Source organism: Salvelinus namaycush, chromosome 31 (genome assembly GCF_016432855.1).
Source record: "Salvelinus namaycush isolate Seneca chromosome 31, SaNama_1.0, whole genome shotgun sequence".
Lineage (NCBI taxonomy): Eukaryota > Metazoa > Chordata > Actinopteri > Salmoniformes > Salmonidae > Salvelinus > Salvelinus namaycush.
Window position 1 is genome coordinate 17,493,420 of NC_052337.1, and position 21,518 is coordinate 17,514,937.

Genomic DNA, 21,518 nt, shown 5'->3' on the forward strand with positions numbered 1-21,518 from the left:
TCGATACGACAAATGTCTACAGACATGTCGATAAACAAACTATACTCAAATAATGATACACAGTACCATTGTAAAATGACTTCAAGAACAAAGCGAGAGAGAGAGAAATAGAGAGCGCCTCTTCCACATGAGGGGGATAAGAAGAAAACACAGAAGTGTTTGGCAGGGTGAGGGAATGTAATCGCTCAAGGAGAGCGGACACAGATGCTGCATTGTTGTTGTTTTGCCTGCTTGCCTCCCTGGCCTGTCTGTCTATCTATCTATCAGCCCTGTTGTCTGGTCCCGGCACTGGCCTGTCTGTCTATCTATCTATCAGCCCTGTTGTCTGGTCCCGGCACTGGCCTGTCTGTCTATCTATCTATCAGCCCTGTTGTCTGGTCCCGGCACTGGCCTGTCTGTCTATCTATCCATCAGCCCTGTTGTCTGGTCCCGGCACTGGCCTGTCTGTCTATCTATCTATCAGCCCTGTTGTCTGGTCCCGGCCCTGGCCTGTCTGTCTATCTATCTATCAGCCCTGTTGTCTGGTCCCGGCACTGGCCTGTCTGTCTATCTATCTATCAGCCCTGTTGTCTGGTCCCGGCCCTGGTCTGTCTGTCTATCTATCTATCAGCCCTGTTGTCTGGTCCCGGCACTGGCCTGTCTGTCTATCTATCTATCAGCCCTGTTGTCTGGTCCAGGCCCTGGCCTGTCTGTCTATCTATCTATCAGCCCTGTTGTCTGGTCCCGGCCCTGGCCTGTCTGTCTATCTATCTATCAGCCCTGTTGTCTGGTCCCGGCACTGGCCTGTCTGTCTATCTATCTATCAGCCCTGTTGTCTGGTCCCGGCCCTGGTCTGTCTGTCTATCTATCTATCAGCCCTGTTGTCTGGTCCCGGCACTGGCCTATCTGTCTATCTATCTATCAGCCCTGTTGTCTGGTCCCGGCCCTGGCCTGTCTGTCTATCTATCTATCAGCCCTGTTGTCTGGTCCCGGCACTGGCCTGTCTGTCTATCTATCTATCAGCCCTGTTGTCTGGTCCCGGCACTGGCCTGTCTGTCTATCTATCTATCAGCCCTATTGTCTGGTCCCGGCCCTGGTCTGTCTGTCTATCTATCTATCAGCCCTGTTGTCTGGTCCCGGCCCTGGTCTGTCTGTCTATCTATCTATCAGCCCTGTTGTCTGGTCCCGGCACTGGCCTGTCTGTCTATCTATCAGCCCTGTTGTCTGGTCCCGGCCCTGGCCTGTCTGTCTATCTATCTATCAGCCCTGTTGTCTGGTCCCGGCCCTGGTCTGTCTGTCTATCTATCTATCAGCCCTGTTGTCTGGTCCCGGCCATGGCCTGTCTGTCTATCTATCTATCAGCCCTGTTGTCTGGTCCCGGCCCTGGCCTGTCTGTCTATCTATCTATCAGCCCTGTTGTCTGGTCCCGGCCCTGGTCTGTCTGTCTGTCTGTCTGTCTATCAGCCCTGTTGTCTGGTCCCGGCCCTGGTCTGTCTGTCTATCTATCAGCCCTGTTGTCTGGTCCCGGCCCTGGCCTGTCTGTCTATCTATCTATCAGCCCTGTTGTCTGGTCCCGGCCCTGGCCTGTCTGTCTATCTATCTATCTATCAGCCCTGTTGTCTGGTCCCGGCCCTGGTCTGTCTGTCTATCTATCAGCCCTGTTGTCTGGTCCCGGCCGTGGTCTGCCTGTCTGTCTATCTATCAGCCCTGTTGTCTGGTCCCGGCCCTGGTCTGTCTGTCTGTCTGTCTATCAGCCCTGTTGTCTGGTCCCGGCCTGTCTGGCTGTCTGCCCTGTAGTCTGGTCCCGGCCTGTCTGGATGTCTGCCCTGTAGTCTGGTCCCGGCCTGTCTGGCTGTCTGCCCTGTAGTCTGGTCCCGGCCCCGGCCTGTCTGGCTGTTCTGGCATGTCACCTAACACACACCAGATAACTTTGACTCCACAGAGAGTTAGAGTTGTCAACTCCAGTGTGTGTGTGTGGTCTTGCTCTTCTAGCCCTGTGGGGACCTAAAATCCCCCAAAGTCCCCACAAGGATAGTAAAACAAGGAAAATTCCCCCTCGTGGGTACATTTCCCCATGTCCCCATGAGGACATGGGCTATTTTAAGCTTAGGAATTAGGGTTGGGGTTAGTGATTAGGTTAGAATTAGGGTTGGGGTTAGTGATTAGGTTAGGGTTAGAATTAGGGTTGGGTTTAGGGTTGGGGTTGGTGGTTAGGTTTCGGGTTAGATTTAGGGTTATAGTTAATGTTAGGGAAAATAACATTTTGAATGGAAATCAATTTTAGGTCCCCACGAGGATAGAAGAACGAAATGTGTGTGTGTGTCTGAGAGAATGTTGTTCTGAAAAGCAGCTATCTGCCTGCTATTAAATGCATTTCCTCTAATCTGTTGCTGGCTGTCCACACTCCACAGTAGATGGATCGTTCCATTTTGGCATGTTTAAGGGGGTTCCTACGTTCCATATGTCAGTGTGTCTACCCTTGGGGTGACAGTAGGGTCATAAAACACCCCTTGTCTCCATAACCATGTCGGTTAGCTGTTAGAAGTTATTGCCCAGTGCTCCATATTGGATGGTATTATTATCCCTTCAAGCCCAACCTCCTGTCTAACACACACAGTACACACATACATAGCAGTAACCGTCAGGGGACTTTCCTAGTTCAGAAGACAGGGGTGGTTGTGTGTGTGTGTGTGTGTGTGTGTGTGTGTGTGTGTGTGTGTGTGTGTGTGTGTGTGTGGTTGTGTGTGTGTGTGTGTGTGTGTGTGTGTATCTGAAGTACCTTACGTGCCTACAGTCAGTCAGATCTTCCCCTGACTGTGTGTGAGTACTGGATATGTCAAGATCTTCAACTGCTTTCAGAATAGGATGTATGCAGTGAGGATACACCTACAGCTGGTTACACTTACCTACACATACATATATGGTCTGTTTAGGACGTCACTATGACAACATAAGGGAGATCCTGCACACAAACAAACACACACACACACACACACACACACACACACACACACACACACACACACACACACACACACACACACACACACACACACACACACACACACACACACACACACACACACACACACACACACACACACACACACACTGTAGGCAAATTGACCGTTGTCAATCAACAGGCTCCAGTGGGTGAGACACCAGATCGCTAGGACCCTGCAGTTAGCTTGGAATTGGCTTACTCACACACAGCACCACAGAAACACACAGAACATTATTCACAATGACCAACTGACTTTCCTTAGTAACTATAGTAACTACAACAAACTGACAACCCTGAAAGCGTTTGGATTACTTGGACATTATCTCTCCGTCTCTTTTGTGTGGTTCCTCTCATTATTATTATTTACAGACAGACATTCCACTGGCACTCCACAGGCCGTCTCAGCCTGCCGCCATCGAGAGAGGGAGCGAGATGGTGGGGGGGAATAGACATAGAGGATGAAAAGGAAAGAGGGCAGACAAAGGGAGAGAGAAAGTGAGAGGGAGAGGTAAGGGGGACAGGACGTTAACTAAAGGGAATAAGGACCTTTGTGCATGTGTACTGTATAATCAGTGTGTGTGTGTGTGTACTGTATAATCAGTGTGTGTGTGTGTGTACTGTATAATCAGTGTGTGTGTGTGTGTACTGTATAATCAGTGTGTGTGTGTGTGTACTGTATAATCAGTGTGTGTGTGTGTGTGTGGTACTAAGACAAAGTTGTGCTGCTGTGAGACCATTCTGGGGGTTATTGTGGCCTATTCCAGGAAGGTTTCACACACACACACACACACACACACACACACACACACACACACACACACAAGTTTAGGCACTTCTAAGTTTAGGCTCTGCGGGGACTTAAAAGAGGGGGGTGAGATGGGAAGACGGGACCTCACACACACACTGCACACACACTCATGGCTCTAGTAATGAGAATCACTTATGCCTGTCTGCATTTGTCTACTTCATCAGCACTGCCAAGTGGTGTGTGTGTGTCCTGTACTAGGGCAAGAGAGAGGGAATGACATCCTTCCTCTGGACTTAAAGGAAAAAACACGAAGGGACAGATGGATGGCGAATGGATGGGTAGCAACATGCAACAGGGTGGTGTAATAGACACATGAAAGGATCCATGTTGACACCGAGCAAACTTTGTTGAGGTGCCAATACAAACCACTAGTGTATGTTTTGTCGAGTTTTAGCCCATGATGCAATCCACCAAATGTAAATAACAAAATGCTGTTAGAGTATAACTGTATTAACTTCCTGTAAGGAAGTGTTTCGATAAGGACGCTATACGGATTTCCCTTGTTGTTGCAAAGTTCCTGTAAGTCTAGAAAGCCAGACAGCTGTGTTTTGACCACTCACTCGCTCTCTCTCTCCCTCTTTTCTCCTCTCCTTCTCTTCCCCTCCCTAATTATCTCCTCTATCCCTCTGTAAGACACATCTGGAAATAGTCTCTCTTCTCTGTCCACCTCTCTCTTTCTTTCTCTTCCCTCTAAAGTTCCTATTCACTCCAAGCTTCACCTGGTTCCTTTCCCTCAATGTAATCTGGAAGCATAACCACAATAGGGCTCGTGCACGTAACATGAACACTCATAGAACACACAAGTATGCACACACACACTGAGTGTAATCCCCATTAGTCTAAAATTGTTTTTGTGTGTGTGTGTGCAAATGTTTGTGTGTTTCTTAAGAGTGTTCATCAGCTCAAGTACCCAGTTCCCTACACACAGGGACACAAATTCCTGCACTTGCAGACCAAATATCACTGGAAAGAAAACCAGACAAAAACCTTCCCAAACTACACAGAAAATATTTTGCAACAACTGTGACTGCACTGGTGGTGGAAAGGACCATACGAATGTTATCATAACATTGTTATAAGTGTTAGTTTATTGAGAAACATTTTGTTTATATACGGTGCCTTCAGAAAGTATTCAGACCCCTTGACTTTTTCCCCATTTTGTTACGTTACAGCCTTAATCTAAAATGTTTTTTCCCTCATCAATCTACACACAATAACCCATAACGATGAAGCAAAAACACATTAAGAAATGATTGCAAAATTATAAAAAACAAAAATATCACATTTACATAAGGATTCAGACCCTTTACTCAGTACTTTGTTGAAGTACTTTTGGCAGCAATTACAGTCTCGAGTCTTCTTGGGTATGGTGCTACAAGCTTGGCACACCTGTATTTGGGGAGTTCCTCCCATTCTTCTCTGCAGATCCTCTCAAGCTCTGTCAGGTTGGATGGGGAGCGTCGCTGCACAGCTATTTTCAGGTCTCTACAGAGATGTTCGATCTGGTTCAAGTCCAGGCTGTGCCACTCAAGGACATTCAGAGACTTGTCCCGAAGCCACTCTTGCGTTGTCTTGGCTGTGTGCTTAGGGTCGTTGTCCTGTTGGAAGGTGAACCTTCGCCACAGTCTGAGGTCCTGAGCGCTCTGGAGCAGGTTTTTAATCGAGGCTCTCTGTACATTGCTCTGTTCATCTTTGCCTCGATCCTGGCTAGTCTCCCAGTCCCGGCCGCTGAAAAACATTCCCACAGCATGATGCTGCCACCACCATGCTTCACCGTAGGGATGGTGCCAGGTCTACAAGTAGTTTGCTACACTCGCAATAACATCTGCTAACCATGTGTATGTGACCAATACAATTTTATTTGACTTTAATGTTTCCTCCAGTCATGATGCTTGGCATTCAGGTCAAAGAGTTCAATCTTGGTTTCATCAGAGAATTTTGTTTCTCATGATCTGAGAGTCTTTAGGTGCATTTTGGCAAACGCCAAGCTGTCATGTGCCTTTTACTGAGGAGTGGCATCCATCTGGCCACTCTACCATAAAGGCCTGATTGGTGGAGTACTGCAGAGATGGTTGTCCTTCTGGAAGGTTTTCCCATCTCCACAGAGGAACTCTGTCAGAGTAACCACCGGGTTCTTTGTCACCTCCCTGACCAGGGCCCTTCTCCCCCAATTGCTCAGTTTGGCCGGGCGGCCAGCTCTAGGAAGAGTCTTGGCGGTTCCAAACTTCTACCATTTAAGAATGATGGAGGCCACTGTGTTCTTGGGGACCTTCAATGTTGCAGAAATATTTTGGTACCCTTTCCCAATCTGTGCCTCGACACAATCCTGTCTTTTATAGACAGGTGTGTGCCTTTCCAAATCATGTCCAATCAATTGAATTGACCACAGGTGGACTCCAAACAAGTTGTAGAAACATCTCAAGGATGATCAATGGAAACAGAATGCACCGGAGCTCAATTTCAAGTCTCATAGCAAAGGGTCTGAATACTTATGTAAATAAGGTATTTCTGTTTTTTATATTTAATAAATGTGCAAGAATTTATAAAAACCTGGTTTCGCTTTGTCTTTATGGGGTATTGTGTGTAGATTGCTGATAATTATTATTTTAGAATAAGGCTGTAACCTAACAAAATGTTGAAAAAGTCAAGAGGTCTGAATACTTTCTGAAGGCACTGTATGTATTTATTTTACATTACATTTACATTTAAGTCATTTAGCAGACGCTCTTATCCAGAGCGACTTACAAATTGGTGCATTCACCTTATGATATCCAGTGGAACAGCCACTTTACAATAGTGCATCTAAATCTTTTAAGGGGGGGGGGGGGGGGGGTTAGAGCCACATACTCTGTCCTTTGGGGTATGTCTGTCACGCTCGTTGTAATGATGAGACCAAGGCGCAGCATGCATAGAGTTCCACATAATTTTAATAAGGAGAAACTCACTAAACAAAACAACAAAAGCACAAACAAAACGTGAAGCTACTGGAGCGCACAAAGGCAACTTACTGTAGACAAGATCCCACAACTAACAATGGGGAAAATGGCTACCTAAATATGATCCCCAATCAGAGACAACGATAAACAGCTGTCTCTGATTGGGAACCATATCAGGCCAACATAGACATACAAACACCTAGATGACCCACCTTAGTCACTATCACGCCCCAACCAACACAGAGAAAAACAGCTTACTATGGTCAGGGCGTGACAGTACCCCCCTCTCCCCCCAAAAGTGCGGACTCCGACGCAAAACCTGACTCAATAGGGGAGGGTCCGGGTGGGCATCTATGATGGATGAGGTAGGGCGTCGGTGGCGGCTCCGGTACGGGGCGCATCGCTGGAAGCTCCGGACCGCGGGTCGTCGCCGGAGGGTCCGGACCGCGGATCGTCGCCAGAGGAACCGGACCGCGGCCCGTCGCCAGAGGAACCGGACCGCGGCCCGTCGCCGGAGGTTCCGGACTGTGAAACATCGCCGGAAGCTCTGGACTGGGAAACGTCGCCGGAAGCTCTGGACTGGGAACTGTCGCCGGAAGCTCTGGACTGGGAACTGTCGCCGGAAGCTCTGAACTGTGGAGGCGCACTGGAGGCCTGATGCGTGGGACCGGTACCGGTGGTACCGGGCTGATGACATGCACCTCAGGGCGAGTGCGGAGAGGAGGCACAGGACGTACTGGACTGTGGAGGCGCACTGGAGATCTGATGCGTGGGACCGGTATAGGTGGCACTGGGCTGATGACACGCACCTCAGGGGGAGTGCGGAGAGGAGGCACAGGACGTACTGGACTGTGGAAGCGCACTGGAGACCTGATGCTTGGGACCGGTACAGGTGGCACTGGGCTGATGACACGCACCTCAGGTGCAGAGAGGAGACACAGCACTTACTGGACTGTGGAAGCGCACTGGAGACCTGATGCGTGGGGCCGGTACAGGTGACACCGGGCTGATGACACGCACCTCAGGGCGAGTGCGGGGAAGAGGAACAGGACACACCTGACTGGAAAAGCGCACTTGAGGGAGAGTGCGAAGAGTTGGCACAGGACGTACTGGGTTGTGAAGGTACACTGGAGACCTGGTGTGTATAGCCGACATCAATTGTTCCGGAACTTTAACACACGTTTCAGGACGAGTACGAGGAACTGGCACAGGTGGCATCGGACAGCTAACACGCTCCTCAGGGCGAATGCCGTGCATACTACGCCAAACCAACAGCTCTCTCTCCTCACTCTCCTCCAATTTGATCAACAACTCCTCGAAGGTCTCTAACTCTCCCCTCCGTTCACTCTCCTCCAATTTGTCCAATAACTCCTCGACAGTCTCTGACTCACTCCTCAATTTTGCCGACTGCACCATGTGCCCCCCCCCCCCCCCCCCCATTTTTTTTATTGGGGTTCTGTGGCCTACCTCGCCGATGTCGTTGCTGTCCTCTCATGCTCCTAGGCAACTCCCGCCAAGGAAGGCAATCCTGCCCTGCCAGGATTTCCTCCCAAGTCCAGGATCCATTCCCATCCAGGATCTCTTCCCAAGTCCAGGATACTTCCTCCTCCTGGGCACGCTGCTTGGTCCTTTGTTGGTGGGATCTTCTGTCACGCTCGTTGTAATGATGAGACCAAGGTGCAGCGTGCATAGAGTTCCACATAATTTTAATAAGGAGAAACTCACTAAACAAAGCAACAAAAGCACAAACGAAATGTGAAGCTACTGGAGTGCACAAAGGCAACTTACTGTCGACAAGATCCCACAACTAACAATGGGGAAAATGGCTACCTAAATATGATCCCCAATCAGAGACAACGATAAACAGCTGTCTCTGATTGGGAACCATATCAGGCCAACATAGACATACAAACACCTAGATGACCCACCCGTGTCACTATCACGCCCCAACCAACACAGAGAAAAACAGCTTACTATGGTCAGGGCGTGACAATGTCACAACACAGAATCAATTCATTGGCCCCAACTTTCCTATTGTGAAATAACTTCATATTTGGAGATGCTATAACTGACTCAACACTCCCAACAAAAAACAATATGAATGTTTCAATGAACCAGAAAACTATCAAGAGCTATATCTGAACATTTATCTAAGTTAGCTGGCTAACTTCATCCTAACTTAAGGTTAGGGAGTGCATTTTGGGACCCATTTTGGGATGCCTCTTGCCAACATCGCCCTAAAATTACTACACTTTCCACCAACCTACGAATGGATTGAACCAAAAACCAAACAAGGGGGTGTGTGTCGGGGACAGAACAGCCCTCCCTGCCAGAGAAACTGATGTCTCAGTGGCCAACAGTCACTCTCTACCCCCCTTCTCGCGAACCCTGATGGCCCTTGAAGTGAAGCGATGATATCATGTGCCACTTAGATCTCTGATCGGCCCGGGCCGATTGTTTATATCTTGCCTTCAGTCCCTCCACGGCTGCCACATTCAATCCCTCCTCTCATTCTACTTCAGCCACGTCTCTCAGGATGACTTTATGGTTGCTATAATTAAGCTAAGGTCCAAGGGGGTGTGGTATATGTCCAATATACCACGGCTAAGGGCTATTCTTAGGTACGTCGCAACGCCCCTAGGTCGTGGTATATTGGCAATATAACACAAACACCTTATTGCTATTATAAACTGGTTACCAACATAATTAGAGCAGTAAAAATACATGTTTGTCATACCCATCGTATACGGTCTGATATACCACGGCTGTCAGCCAATCAGCATTCAGGGCTCGAACCCCCCCAGTTTATAAGCTATTAATGTGGTTATAATAAGGACACTCCTACTATCCATCCAGGTACGTGTAGCATGTACAGTATGGGTGGGCAAAGTATCATTAATGGAATCAATTCTTGGTTTTAGAGTATGCTACAGAGGATATGTGGAGGAGAAGGCCAGAGAGAGAGTAAGGAGAGCGATAGAGAGGGGAAGTTCTTTGGCAAAGGGCTAATGCTGGTGGTGTCTGCTGTGACAATCTCTAAAGTGGTCTGAAGTCCCGTGAGGACCCTAGGCTCATAGCTTTAACATCCCCCCTCCTGTCCTCCCTCAGGAGCCAGTCAGTCCGTCACCGCTCCCCGCTCCGTGTGCATACTCTCTGGTCCCACTACGTCACAACAACAGACGCCCCACTGCCCTCTCTGGGCTTGCCCCAGGGACAGGCACAACAATCTGGGGCCGAGGGGAGAGAGAGGAGGACCGCCTGGTGCACCAGCTGAGCAGCTGGATCATTTTCACCATGCAGTGTTAGGGGTTGATTTAGCCTTCTAATGCATGCGCGCACACACACACACACATCCAAATTAGCCAAACACATGCACATCCTTGTGTATCCTTTTGAAACTAAAGAATATTGAATCCCATATCCTTTGGTCATTCAATAATATGAATCTTTCGATCCTGTACTGAATGACTTCTCCTAACCCGATTATATATATATATATATATATATAAGAAGTAGTGCTGGATGCATATATATATATATATATATATATATATATATATATATATATATATATATATATATATATATATATATATATTATAAACTGTTGTGAGGGAACACACTGAACGCCTGTATCCTGTACTACGGTAACAAAGGGTCACAGGGTTGAACTTTCTTTTTATTTTCCATCTCACACACTAGCCCTTCATCTCCTACGGAAATGATTACCCTCCAATTAAATAAATGTGTGCTTTGGTCCGAAGTTGGAGCAGGATATCTGGCCTGGTATGTTCTGGCACGTTGCTGCTGGTTTTAACAGAGCAGTGAGAGTCAGCACATGAAACATCAGGCGGACACCTACGCAAACCGGGGGAGGACTTAGCAAAGCAAAAACTGATCTAATTCAGTCTGTTATGACAACTCTTGTTTGACCTCATTTATGTATTTTGGGCTACTTAAAATGATTTGGCACGCAATATTCCAAATCAATACTCCAGCAATGTGGAATAAATGAAAGAGGGTGTTAGTGCCCATTTACTTACAGAGTCCTGAAAAGTTGGGCTCTCTGAAAATCCTCTCTGTATTTATTTCACCCAAAAGGCACCATCAGTCTTCTTAGCAGTGGGAGTTAGGTTTGAAAGGATTGATACTGTCAATCTGTAGCTGACCAAAAGGAGTGAGTCTGTCTGCAAGACACCCACGCAAAAACAATTTATTAGACCAGCGTTAGCATGGAGGAGTAATGCTAACACCAGAAGTGAACTCCCTTTAAAACAGCGGCCATTGGATATCTAACCGGAGCAAGCCCAAGGTTGGGTCTTTGTGTTTCACCCTCCTTTGTTTGGTGTCGGTGAAGAAGGTCAAGTTCTTTCATTGCTGTGGCTATGACTGGGAAGGTGTAAGATAATAGGATAATATTGGTGACAACACTGTGTGCTGCTAGCCTGCGTCTTCTGTTTTGGGTCACACACACACATTCCTCTGGGCAGGAATCTGTAAGAATAACACTGTCGCACTTTACTATGACAACATGGAGGAGAGGAATGAGGACTGGAAGCAACTAAGGGGGAAAAGGGGTACCACAGGGTTGAATTTCGAGACCAATCTTTATTTTACATTTTCAATATTGCTAGCAAATATTTTGTCCCTGTTCCGTAAATTCCCCCAGACTTAAGTGTCATCTTTTTCCATCTGATAATAAGATTGAGAGTAACGTAAACTTGTTTTTGAAATGATCATGTTCTCTCAATGGCCGTAAATCAACACCTAGCTCTGGCTGCCAGAGCTCTGCGGGGGTGGACGTTTAAAGGGAAAACAGGGAGATAAAGAACTAGGCCTGATGGGGTCCAGATGTGCAGCTGTAGTACTGTACTGCTCGAGCCTCAGTCTCCCTTTAGAGAGCCCTGTCACCACAATATGGCCTCCATTCACATCCCTCTGCAATTCTGCCCTCTTCAAACCCTGCTCTACTTTCCTCTATAGCAGCACTCCCGTTCACTCCTTTTCACTGCCCTAAATCAATCCCCCCTCTCTCTCTCGCTTTCAACTCTAAATCACTGTCCCTTCTATTGTTCACCCCTTTTTGTCATTCTATGCTGTTCAGTGTTCTCTCAATCGATAATACAACAATGACGTGACGACAACAAAAGGAGCTCTGTTTCTATCAGACTCCGTGCCAGGCAGACTCTGCTTTGGTTTGTCATGTCTGAACTATAGGCTTCTGATTGGAGAGAATTCGACAATGAATACACACAAAACCAGTGGTGTAAAGTACTGTGCTTTGCTTAATATAAGGAATTTTAAATGATTTATACTTTTACTTCTGATATTTAAGTATACTTTAGCAATTACATTTACTTTTGATACTTAAGTATATTTAAAACCAAATACTTTTAGACTTTTACTCAAGTAGTATTTTACCAGTTGACTTTCACATTTACTTGAGGAGCTTTCTATTAAGGTATCTATACTTTTACTCAAGTATGACAATTGGGTACTTTTTCCACCACAGCACAAAACCAAAACTACCAGCCAAAACCAGAGATGTTGCCTTTTCTTTATATGACCTAGAAAAATATGTAATGCTGTCAATGTGTTGTGATATGCAATCCATTAACACCCTGATCCTATGACCTAAGGATAAGGTAACAACTACATTCAGCTGTTTGGGTCCTTATCTATAGGCATGACCTATAGAACATACTAGAACAGGCTTAACAGTGTTATTTTTCTAATCTGCAAGACCTAACACAGGAGTTTCAAACTAAAAATATCAAAGCAAGAGAAATGACAAAAAGCTGACCTGACCATAAGAAAATGCTACGTCATTCTATAATAAAAGCAGAACCTTGAAAGTCATTCAAAAACTATTTGAATCTTTCTGAAACTAAAGCCTTATCCTGAATTACTTTGAGGTATTCAAAACCTTTTTCAACCGTTCTAACCCGACAGCAGAGTAATCTCATCCAGTGTCTTGTTTTGAACAGTTAAGTTCGGCTCGCCCTGCATTCCCTGAGCCTGTTTAACGATCCGGAATCTTTGGCGTCTAATAACGTAAATACGTTTCGCTTTAGTGCTTTGACCTAGAAGAACATCACGTTATTGTTTATGGCCAGAGGATAACAAGGAATTAAGAAGTAGTGCTGGATGCATGACATCATCAACTGTAGATGAGTGGAATCGATCTGATAGCCTTCGCTGGGAGCATCTTAATTGAATTTCCTAGTGGAAGGTTAAAAGGAAGGGCAGAAAGAGGGAGGGACATGGAGAATGAGGGAGGAAAATGGATGAAAAGAGAGGGAGGAGAGATTAAGAGAGGGATTGATGAAGAATGTAGGTAGAAAGAAACTGACACGTGTTTACAGGATGCTGGGGAAGCCTCTCTCAAACCCAGACTGGCTCAATATCCTACGATTACACAACCACTCACACACTATCAGATGGGAGAAGGCAGGTATTGGGTTTCCAGGAAAACACTGAATACAGACAGTCGAGGATCAATACATCTCCAGAGGTATCAAAGCTACAACTGGGCCTGAAGTTGAACACCATTTGCTTTTATGGCCTCAAGACAGGTGTGGAGAGTGAGTGTGTAGGTAGCTTAGTGGTTAAGAGCAATGGGCCAGTAACCAAAAGGTTGTTGGTTCAAATCCTCGAGCCAACTAGGTGAAAAATCTGTCAATGTGCCCTTGAGCAAGGCACTTATACAGAGCGACTAACGGGAGCAGTTAAGAGCATCTGATAAAATGCTAAAATGTATCTTCAGAATGTCTTGAGCTAAACCCAATGACAAAGTGGTGTAAGACGAATTGGGTATGAGAGGACTGTCTTTTAAAATCGAAGAGGGGACCTGACATAGAAGTTAGCTAATCACAACGAGAGTATTAGGACTGTGGTAGGAAGGGAGGGCCTTCACTTTCACTGCAGGTCACAGAGAGGATTTATATGTCTAGTGAAAGGGCAGAATAGGGTCTATAAAGTGAGTGTTGGGAGACATTCAATTTGACAGAAATGCCATAATGTAACATTCTCCGCCTTTTAGAGGACCAAAGAAAACATAAAACAGGCATGCGTCAAACAAACCATTCTTTGAAAATGTCTGCTCTATTTTACAGAAATGAGATAAACGGCCTGAAATTCTTGCCTCAAACTCAGTCAATTTGCAGACGAAAACAAAATATAATACTAACATGAAAAAGCCACCCAGAAGAAGCTGGCTCTCTCGATGGTTCTTGATGGCCAAAGAGGAGCTTGTGTGTTTGGTTTAAAGTGGTGTGTGTATGCGGCGAGTGCCCTGGAGTGAGAAGACTGATTAGCCTTAATCAACTAACAGGATTAAGACTTGGAGGGATTAGATGAAGGCACAGTACCGCCACTCTCCAGGCTCGTGACCAGCATTGGCGATACACGCATGCAGATTCCCAAAATGCCAAGCTGAAAATGTGCCACTCCGTGCCTTTAAAAAATATATATTTTTACCTTTGTTTAACTTGGCAAGTCAGTTAAGAACAAATTCTTATTTACAATAACGGCCTAGGAACAGTGGGTTAACTGCCCTGTTCACGGGCAGAACAACAGATGTATACCTTGTCAGCTCGGGGATTGATCCCCGCCTTGATCAACAGGAATCATGAGACAAACACCATGCTTGTTCAATAGCCTCGTGTCATACTCTGCATTTAGAGGAAGATATAGAGTAGATTTATATATTGTCAGTTTAGTATTTCAGAAACAGGGACTCAGCCAAGGCTAAAATCATTTAATTTCTTCAAAACATAATGTAGACCTATTGACTACTGATGGTTATCGAGACAGAGGGCTAAAGGCTTTTGCATGATTCAGTGTACTCGCATACTCCCTTAAAAGACCTTTGCCTGATAAACAAGAAAAAGCTGCAAAAGTGCTGTTTGTCCATCTTGAGACGCCGTAGCCAGTATACACTTCCTCAAAATAGTCAGAATTAATCTAAGATAACTCAAGAAATCTGTCAATAATTTAAAAAAATTTGCAGAAGAGATCTTAGTTGTGTAATTTGACATCTAACTAAGATGTTTGGTGCAGTATTTGTCAGGTGAAAAAATGTGAATGAAAACGAGTGGTCTATCACTGAATAAAAACAAACCCTTCACTGAAGAATCCCTAGTGTTGACCAATGACCGACTTGGGCTTGCCTCCAGAAATGTTTGTAGCAGAGGTCACAGTCGACCAAAACATCACAAAATGTCATCATAATATCTGCATTACCTGTTCCAGATGGGAAACATGCAGACACCTTAACAGACCTCTGCTATGTGTGACACAGTTTAGTGTTTTTTTCTGTTTACGAAATAATGGTATACAGTAAGCACCTGAGAGACATGGATGTTGTTGTATGTATAGTGCTGGATGTGTGTTAATATTTCCCTTTCCATGAACTACTAAAATGTACTTGACAGGCCAAGGCAAACCATTTCCATACACTATGGTCTAGGACTATATCTCTTGCAGACTGAGAAGTACTGAAAAGTAAGTTGAACGCATAAATTGCTCAAATAGAGTGACTGGCTGGTCACTTCTTTTTCCTTCTCGATTTGGTCTATTTATGTTTATTGGAGGGAAAGTTGGCCATCGAAAGAATGTGTCAGCCGGCTGAGACCGCGGCCTACGTCCCACTGTGTCTACGGGGGAAAATGCTGGATGAATTTTTTTTTTTACCGTGAAGATCTCTATGGTCTGTAATATTATCATTATAGTATAATGGAAACTACAATCAAATCTAATCTGCTTAAGCAATGTGTATTCAGTATCTTTGTTTAGAACTACCCGCAGGGCACACACACCTGTCTTATTCTTGAACAGTTCTGAAATGCGTGTGAGAGGAGTCCATATGGAATCTAGAGTAGCCTATTCAAAACCATTCTGTTAGTTTATTGGAAAACAACTGTTTGTTCCTCGGCATACACATCAAGGACAAAGTGAAATGGTCCACCCACACAGACAGTGTGGTGAAGAAGGCGCAACAACAACAGTGCCTCTTCAACCTCAGGAGGCTGAAGAAATTTAGCTTGTCACCCAAAACCCTCCCAAACTTTTACAGATTCACAACTGAGAGCATCCTGTCGGGCTGTATCACCGCCTGGTACAGCAACTGCACCGCCCACAACCGCAAGGCTCTCCAGAGGGTGGTGCGGTCTGCACAACGCATCACCGGGGGCAAACTACCTGGCCTCCAGGACACCTACAACACCCGATGTCACAGGAAGGCCAAAAAGATCATTAAGGACAACAACCACCCGAGTTCACCCCGCTACCATCCAGAAGGCGAGGTCAGTACAGGTGCATCAAAGCTGGGACCGAGAGACGACTTCTATCTCAAGGCTATCAGACTGTTAAACAGCCATCACTAACACAGAGGCTGATGCCTACATACAGACTCAAAATCATTGGCCACTTTAATAAATGGATCACTAGTCACTTTAATAATGTTTACATATCTTACATTACTCATATACTGTATTTTATACCATCTATTGCATCTTGCATATGCCGCTCGGTCATCGCTCATCCATATATTTATATGTACATATTCTTATTCCATCCCTTTAGATTTGTGTGTATTAGGTAGTTGTTGTGGAATTGTTAGATATTACTGCACTGTTGGAACTAGAAGCACAAGCATTTCGCTATACTCGCATTAACATCTGCTAATCATGTGTATGTGACCAATACAATGTCATTTAATTTTTACTGCACACTACTGCATATCTACAGATGTAGGATCCTAATTTGATCTTTTGTTGCTGAGAATTTTCCTGGGCCACAGGAAACGTACATGAGCTTTATGATTTACATAAATTCACTGAAAACCTGCACTAACACACGGTTATGTATTCCACTTTTTATGTAGCCTCATTTTGACCTGCTAACAGCCTAACCACCGATCAAGCAACATTATAGACTAAACGTTCAAATCCGAATGCTGCAGAATTATTTTGCTGCAACAATACAGGTCCAGGTAAGATCCTATATCGCTACTACTGACTAAATACTGTATTCAAGGTTCAATTGAATTCCCTATCGTTCAGGTAATATTCAGTCCAAACTACTACACCTCCATTCCTAATGCGCAGACGACTTCAAGCAGAGCGTAATCAGTGTGGTCGCTTTCTAGTCTCCTCTTTGACCAAGTTTTGCTGGTGATTTAGAGCCATAAGATATGGCTACAGAGTGTGTCAGTGAACACGATACACCCGTTTCCTTCTGCCAGCACACTATAACTAAGAGCCTGGCACGAAATTTGCCAGTTGCTCTCGCTCAAGCTTCCTCTGACTTTGTACAGTACAGTATGGGTAGAGGAAGTATAGTTGTTGCTCAATGAAACAGCAGATGTGAAATTCAGCTGAGGCCACTATTTTCCCAAAGGACAAGCAGCAGTGGAGTTATTCAGTTAGCCAACTCTCCCCGACCCCCCTCCAGAACTACACGAGGGGGAAGACTTGAACAAAGAAAATTATTCTAACAAAGATTTCGAAGATCCATGGATGGATGACACGCTTCACAGTCACACACTACTCACAAAAGGTCCTTACTGTACAGGAACGTTTCAGTCATTTAAGAGGCATTATTTCCACCACAGACACTTACAGTTAAAAGATATTTCAGTATGAGACTACTTCAATACATGTTGCTTCTCCCAAACCCATCCATTTTTTTCTCTGGTTATTTTAGTTAATTGGTTATAATAGGGGAAGAGTGTGGAGTTGAAGGATGTCAACCCCGTACACTGGGATTGGACACCAGATTGGACACCAGTGGGTTGGAGGCAGTCTGACCTGTCTGAGCTTCAGAAAACCCCTGATCTTATTGCCGCCTTGGAGCCAGGAGAGAGAATTAGAAAGCTGTAGTGACTCACACACAGCTGTCGGCAGAGTGCACACACAGCCACACCCCCCTGCCCACACACACCCTCATTCAAGGGTTTTCTTTATTTCTACTGTTTATTACATTGTAAAATAATAGTGAAGACATCAAAACTATGAAATAACACATATGGAATGATGTTAAACAAATCAAAATATATTTTATATTCAAGATTCTTCAAAGTAGCCACCCTTTGCCTTGATGACAGCTTTGCACACTCTTGGCATTCTCTCAACCAACTTCACCTGGAATGCTTTTACAACAGTCTTGAAGGAGTTCCCACATATGCTGAGTACTTGTTGGCTGCTTTTCCATCAATCTGCGGTCCAACTCATCCCAAACCATCTCAGTTGGGTTGCGGTCAGGTGATTGTGGAGGCCAGGTCATCTGATGCAGCACTCTGTCACTCTCCTTATTGGTCAAATAGCCCTTACACAGCCTGGAGGTGTGTTGGGTCATTGCCCTGTTGAAAAACAAATGATAGCGCAAACCAGATGGGATGGCAAATAGCTGCAGAATGCTGTGGTAGCCATGCTGGTTAAGTGTGCCTAGAATTCTAAATAAATCACAGACAGTCTCACCAGCAAAACACCCCCACACCATCACACCTCCTCCTCCATGCTTCACGGTGGGAACTACACATGCGGAGATCATCTGTTCACCTACTCTGCGTCTCACAAAGACACAGCGGTTGGAACCAAAAATCTCAAATTTGGTATCATCAGACCAAAGGACAGATTTCCACCGGTCTAATGTTCATTGCCCGTGTTTCTTGGCCCAAGCAAGTCTCTTCTTATTATTGGTGTCCTTTAGTAGTGGTTTCTTTGCAGCAATTTGACCATGAAGGCCTGATTCACAGTCTCCTCTGAACGGTTGATGTCTGTTACTTGAACTCTGTGAAGCATTTATTTGGGTTTTTATTTATTTCTGAGTCTGGTAACTCGAATGAATTTATCCTCTACCACAGAGGGAACTTTGGGTCTTCATTTCCTGTGGCGGTCCTCATGAGAGCCAGTTTCATCATAGCGCTTGATGGTTTTTGCGACTGCACTTGAAGAAACGTTCAAAGTTCTTGAAATTCCCCGGATGGACTGACCTTCATGTCTTAAAGTAATGATGGAATGTCGTTTCTCTTTACTTATTTGAGCTTTTCTTGCCATAATATGGACTTGGTATTTTACCAAATAGGGCTATCTTCCTTATACCACCCATACCTTGTGACAACACAACTGATTGGCTCAAACGCATTAAGGAAAGAAATTCCACAAATTACCTTTTAACAAGACTACCTCATGAAGCTTGTTGAGAGAATGCCATGGTGTGCAAAGATGTCATCAAGGCAAAGGGTGGAATCTCAAATATTAAAAAAATATGTTTTATTTGTTTAACACTTTTCTGGTTACTACATGATTCCATATGTGTTTATTTCATAGTTTTGATGTCTTCACTATTATTCTACAATGCAGAAAATAGTAAAAATAAAGAAAAACCCTGGAATGAGTAGGTGTGTCCAAATTTGGGACTTTTACTTTTACCCCCTTCTCTCGCCAATTTCGTGATATCCCATTGGTAGTTAGTCTTGTCCCATCGCTGAAACTCCCGTACGGACACTGGAGAGGCGAAGGTCGAGAGCCAACACGACCCTGCCAAACCGGTTGTGTCCCATTTCTAAAATCAGTCCCTGATTCGAGGGGAAAAAAGGAAAAAATGCAGTGGAACTGGCTTCGAAGTCCAGAGTTGAGTTTGAGGGACATAGCCTATTACTGACATCACCAGCGAGGCAGTGTGTTATTTGGAAAGTAGAACACATACTGCTTGGACAGCATTCAACACTGTGACGTATTGAAATACAATTGAATCGATTATTGTGGCTGGTTCACTGGCTTCGTTTTAAAAGCTGTCTCGTACCATTTGGAGGGAAAACAACTAGTGACTGGTGTTGTGTCTGTTCCATACAACAATAGTGTTTTTAAAACATTCAAATCAAATTGATGATGGCTCCAACTCATATCACCTTGTCCTCTAAAGGGGTTTGATGGGTGATTATTTATGACTGTTATTCATTTCATTTAATAAGCAGCATAAACTTGTTGAGCAATTTCTTTTGTAAAATTATAACAGTGATTATAACGATTTTCTTGTTCAGTGTCTATGCATTGTGGACCAATATATTGTTAACTAATTACTTGTACTAAAAACTAAATCAGGGTACCTATGTTGTTTGAAGGGCTCACTTGCTAAACATACATGTGTCTCAATGTTCAATCCCTGTCTAAGTAAAAGATAAATACAAAATAAAATAAAAACAGGCTATATTATGAAATTATGAACAGTTACATGTTTGTTCTTCATCAATAAAACATATATTTCACAACATGTGTTTAACTTTTCTGGAAAGAAACGGGCTACTCAAACTATGTTGATGCATTTCAAAAGGATTATAACTATAGCCTACTAATGTTGATGCGCACTTAAACGTATTGGACTTCAATAACTGTGTCATTGACACTAAGGCAGAAGTAAACAACAAAACACAACAGAACACAGATCGTATCCTCTCAAACCCCTAGGCTATTATCCTTCATCTGTGGTAGCTTGGTTAACAGACAAGTTAACAAACGCATTGAAAACCGCACACAAGGCTACAGTGCGCAGTAAATAAGTTATTTCGTTACCTCCAACTGCGGAAGGTCTGGGTCCAGTTGGGTGAAGCTATGCAAGACAACAGGGCTCGCATCCCCGGCGACCTCTAGTTTCACCCCGTCCCAGATGTTGCGTATCCTCCAGGTGCTGGCATCGAACATCACATCAGGGGAACCCAGCTTGATACTGCGTCCCTCGCACTGAGCTCCCGTTAGATAAACCATTGGTGTCGTCCGTCGGTATCGCTACAACAGCAACAATGTCATATGAAGCCAACACCGTGTTAGTCTTCCCCCATGTCTTGCGGGTAAAAACGGCGTCCCGTTCTTTCTCTCACAAAAGCCTTTGACAAACCGAACACCCAGGAGTATGTAGGCTACTACTGACTGCTCTCTGTGTTTGTTGTATATATGTCTGCTCTGCTCCGGGAAGCGGGGACAGAGGTTGGCTGGGTTAGCTTGGAAAGAATGGGCCAGCTCGTTTTGCATGGCCCGGTGCCCGGGGTGAGTGGAGATTTAACTTAAGGACCAATGGAATGATCTAAAAAAAAAAACACAAACTCCGCTAACCGGGTCACCGGGCCATGCCAAACGAACTGGCCCATTCAGCCGGGTCCATAGCTCCTCCCCCGACGCAGGAACGCCTGCCCCCTCGTGAGAAGGTGATGTCATTTTCGCAGCAACGTGATGTGGGCAGAAAGTCGTTCTGTAGGACATAGGTCGTAAACTGTACAGCTCTTAAAACGATTCACACCCTTATGTTATCCATCCTATGCTGTATTCTTGCACTTCAAAAATATAGGTTTGAAATGTACACGGAAATGTAAACGGTGAAAAATGTCTCATGACATTTTAACTCGCAAATAGCACTTGCTTTTTTTGTATTTCTATTTAACCTTTATCTAACCCGGACGACGCTGGGACAATTGTGCACCGCCCTATGGGACTCCCGATCACGGCCGGTTGTGACACAGCCTGGGAACGAACCAGGGTCTGTAGTGAAGCCTCTAGCACTGCAATGCAGTACCTTAGACCGCTGCGCCACTCGGGAGTCCAAAGGATTTCTATGATCTGTATCCATACCATGAGAGCAATATTAGGCTATTTTACCCTTTTTCTGTTTTTAATATAGGCCTAGCTATAGCTATCCTGTAGCTATCCTGTATGTATGTGTTGCCTAACCTTCTGTTCATTATCATTTGTATTAAATCTATTAAGCCTACCTACATTATAACCTGCCTCCTTACTGT

The 21,518-nt window shown here is 44.9% G+C and overlaps 1 protein-coding gene across 1 annotated transcript in view; it reads right to left on the reverse strand.

Moving 5' to 3' along the window:
* Positions 1–20,664, reverse strand: part of LOC120026074 (ral guanine nucleotide dissociation stimulator-like) — a 43,608-nt gene extending 22,944 nt beyond the window's left edge. The window contains exon 1 of the mRNA XM_038970864.1: positions 20,302–20,664. Coding sequence (XP_038826792.1) covers positions 20,302–20,493 — 192 coding nt within the window. The 5' untranslated portion in view covers positions 20,494–20,664. The remainder of the gene's footprint in view (positions 1–20,301) is intronic.
* Positions 20,665–21,518: the final 854 nt, after the last annotated feature.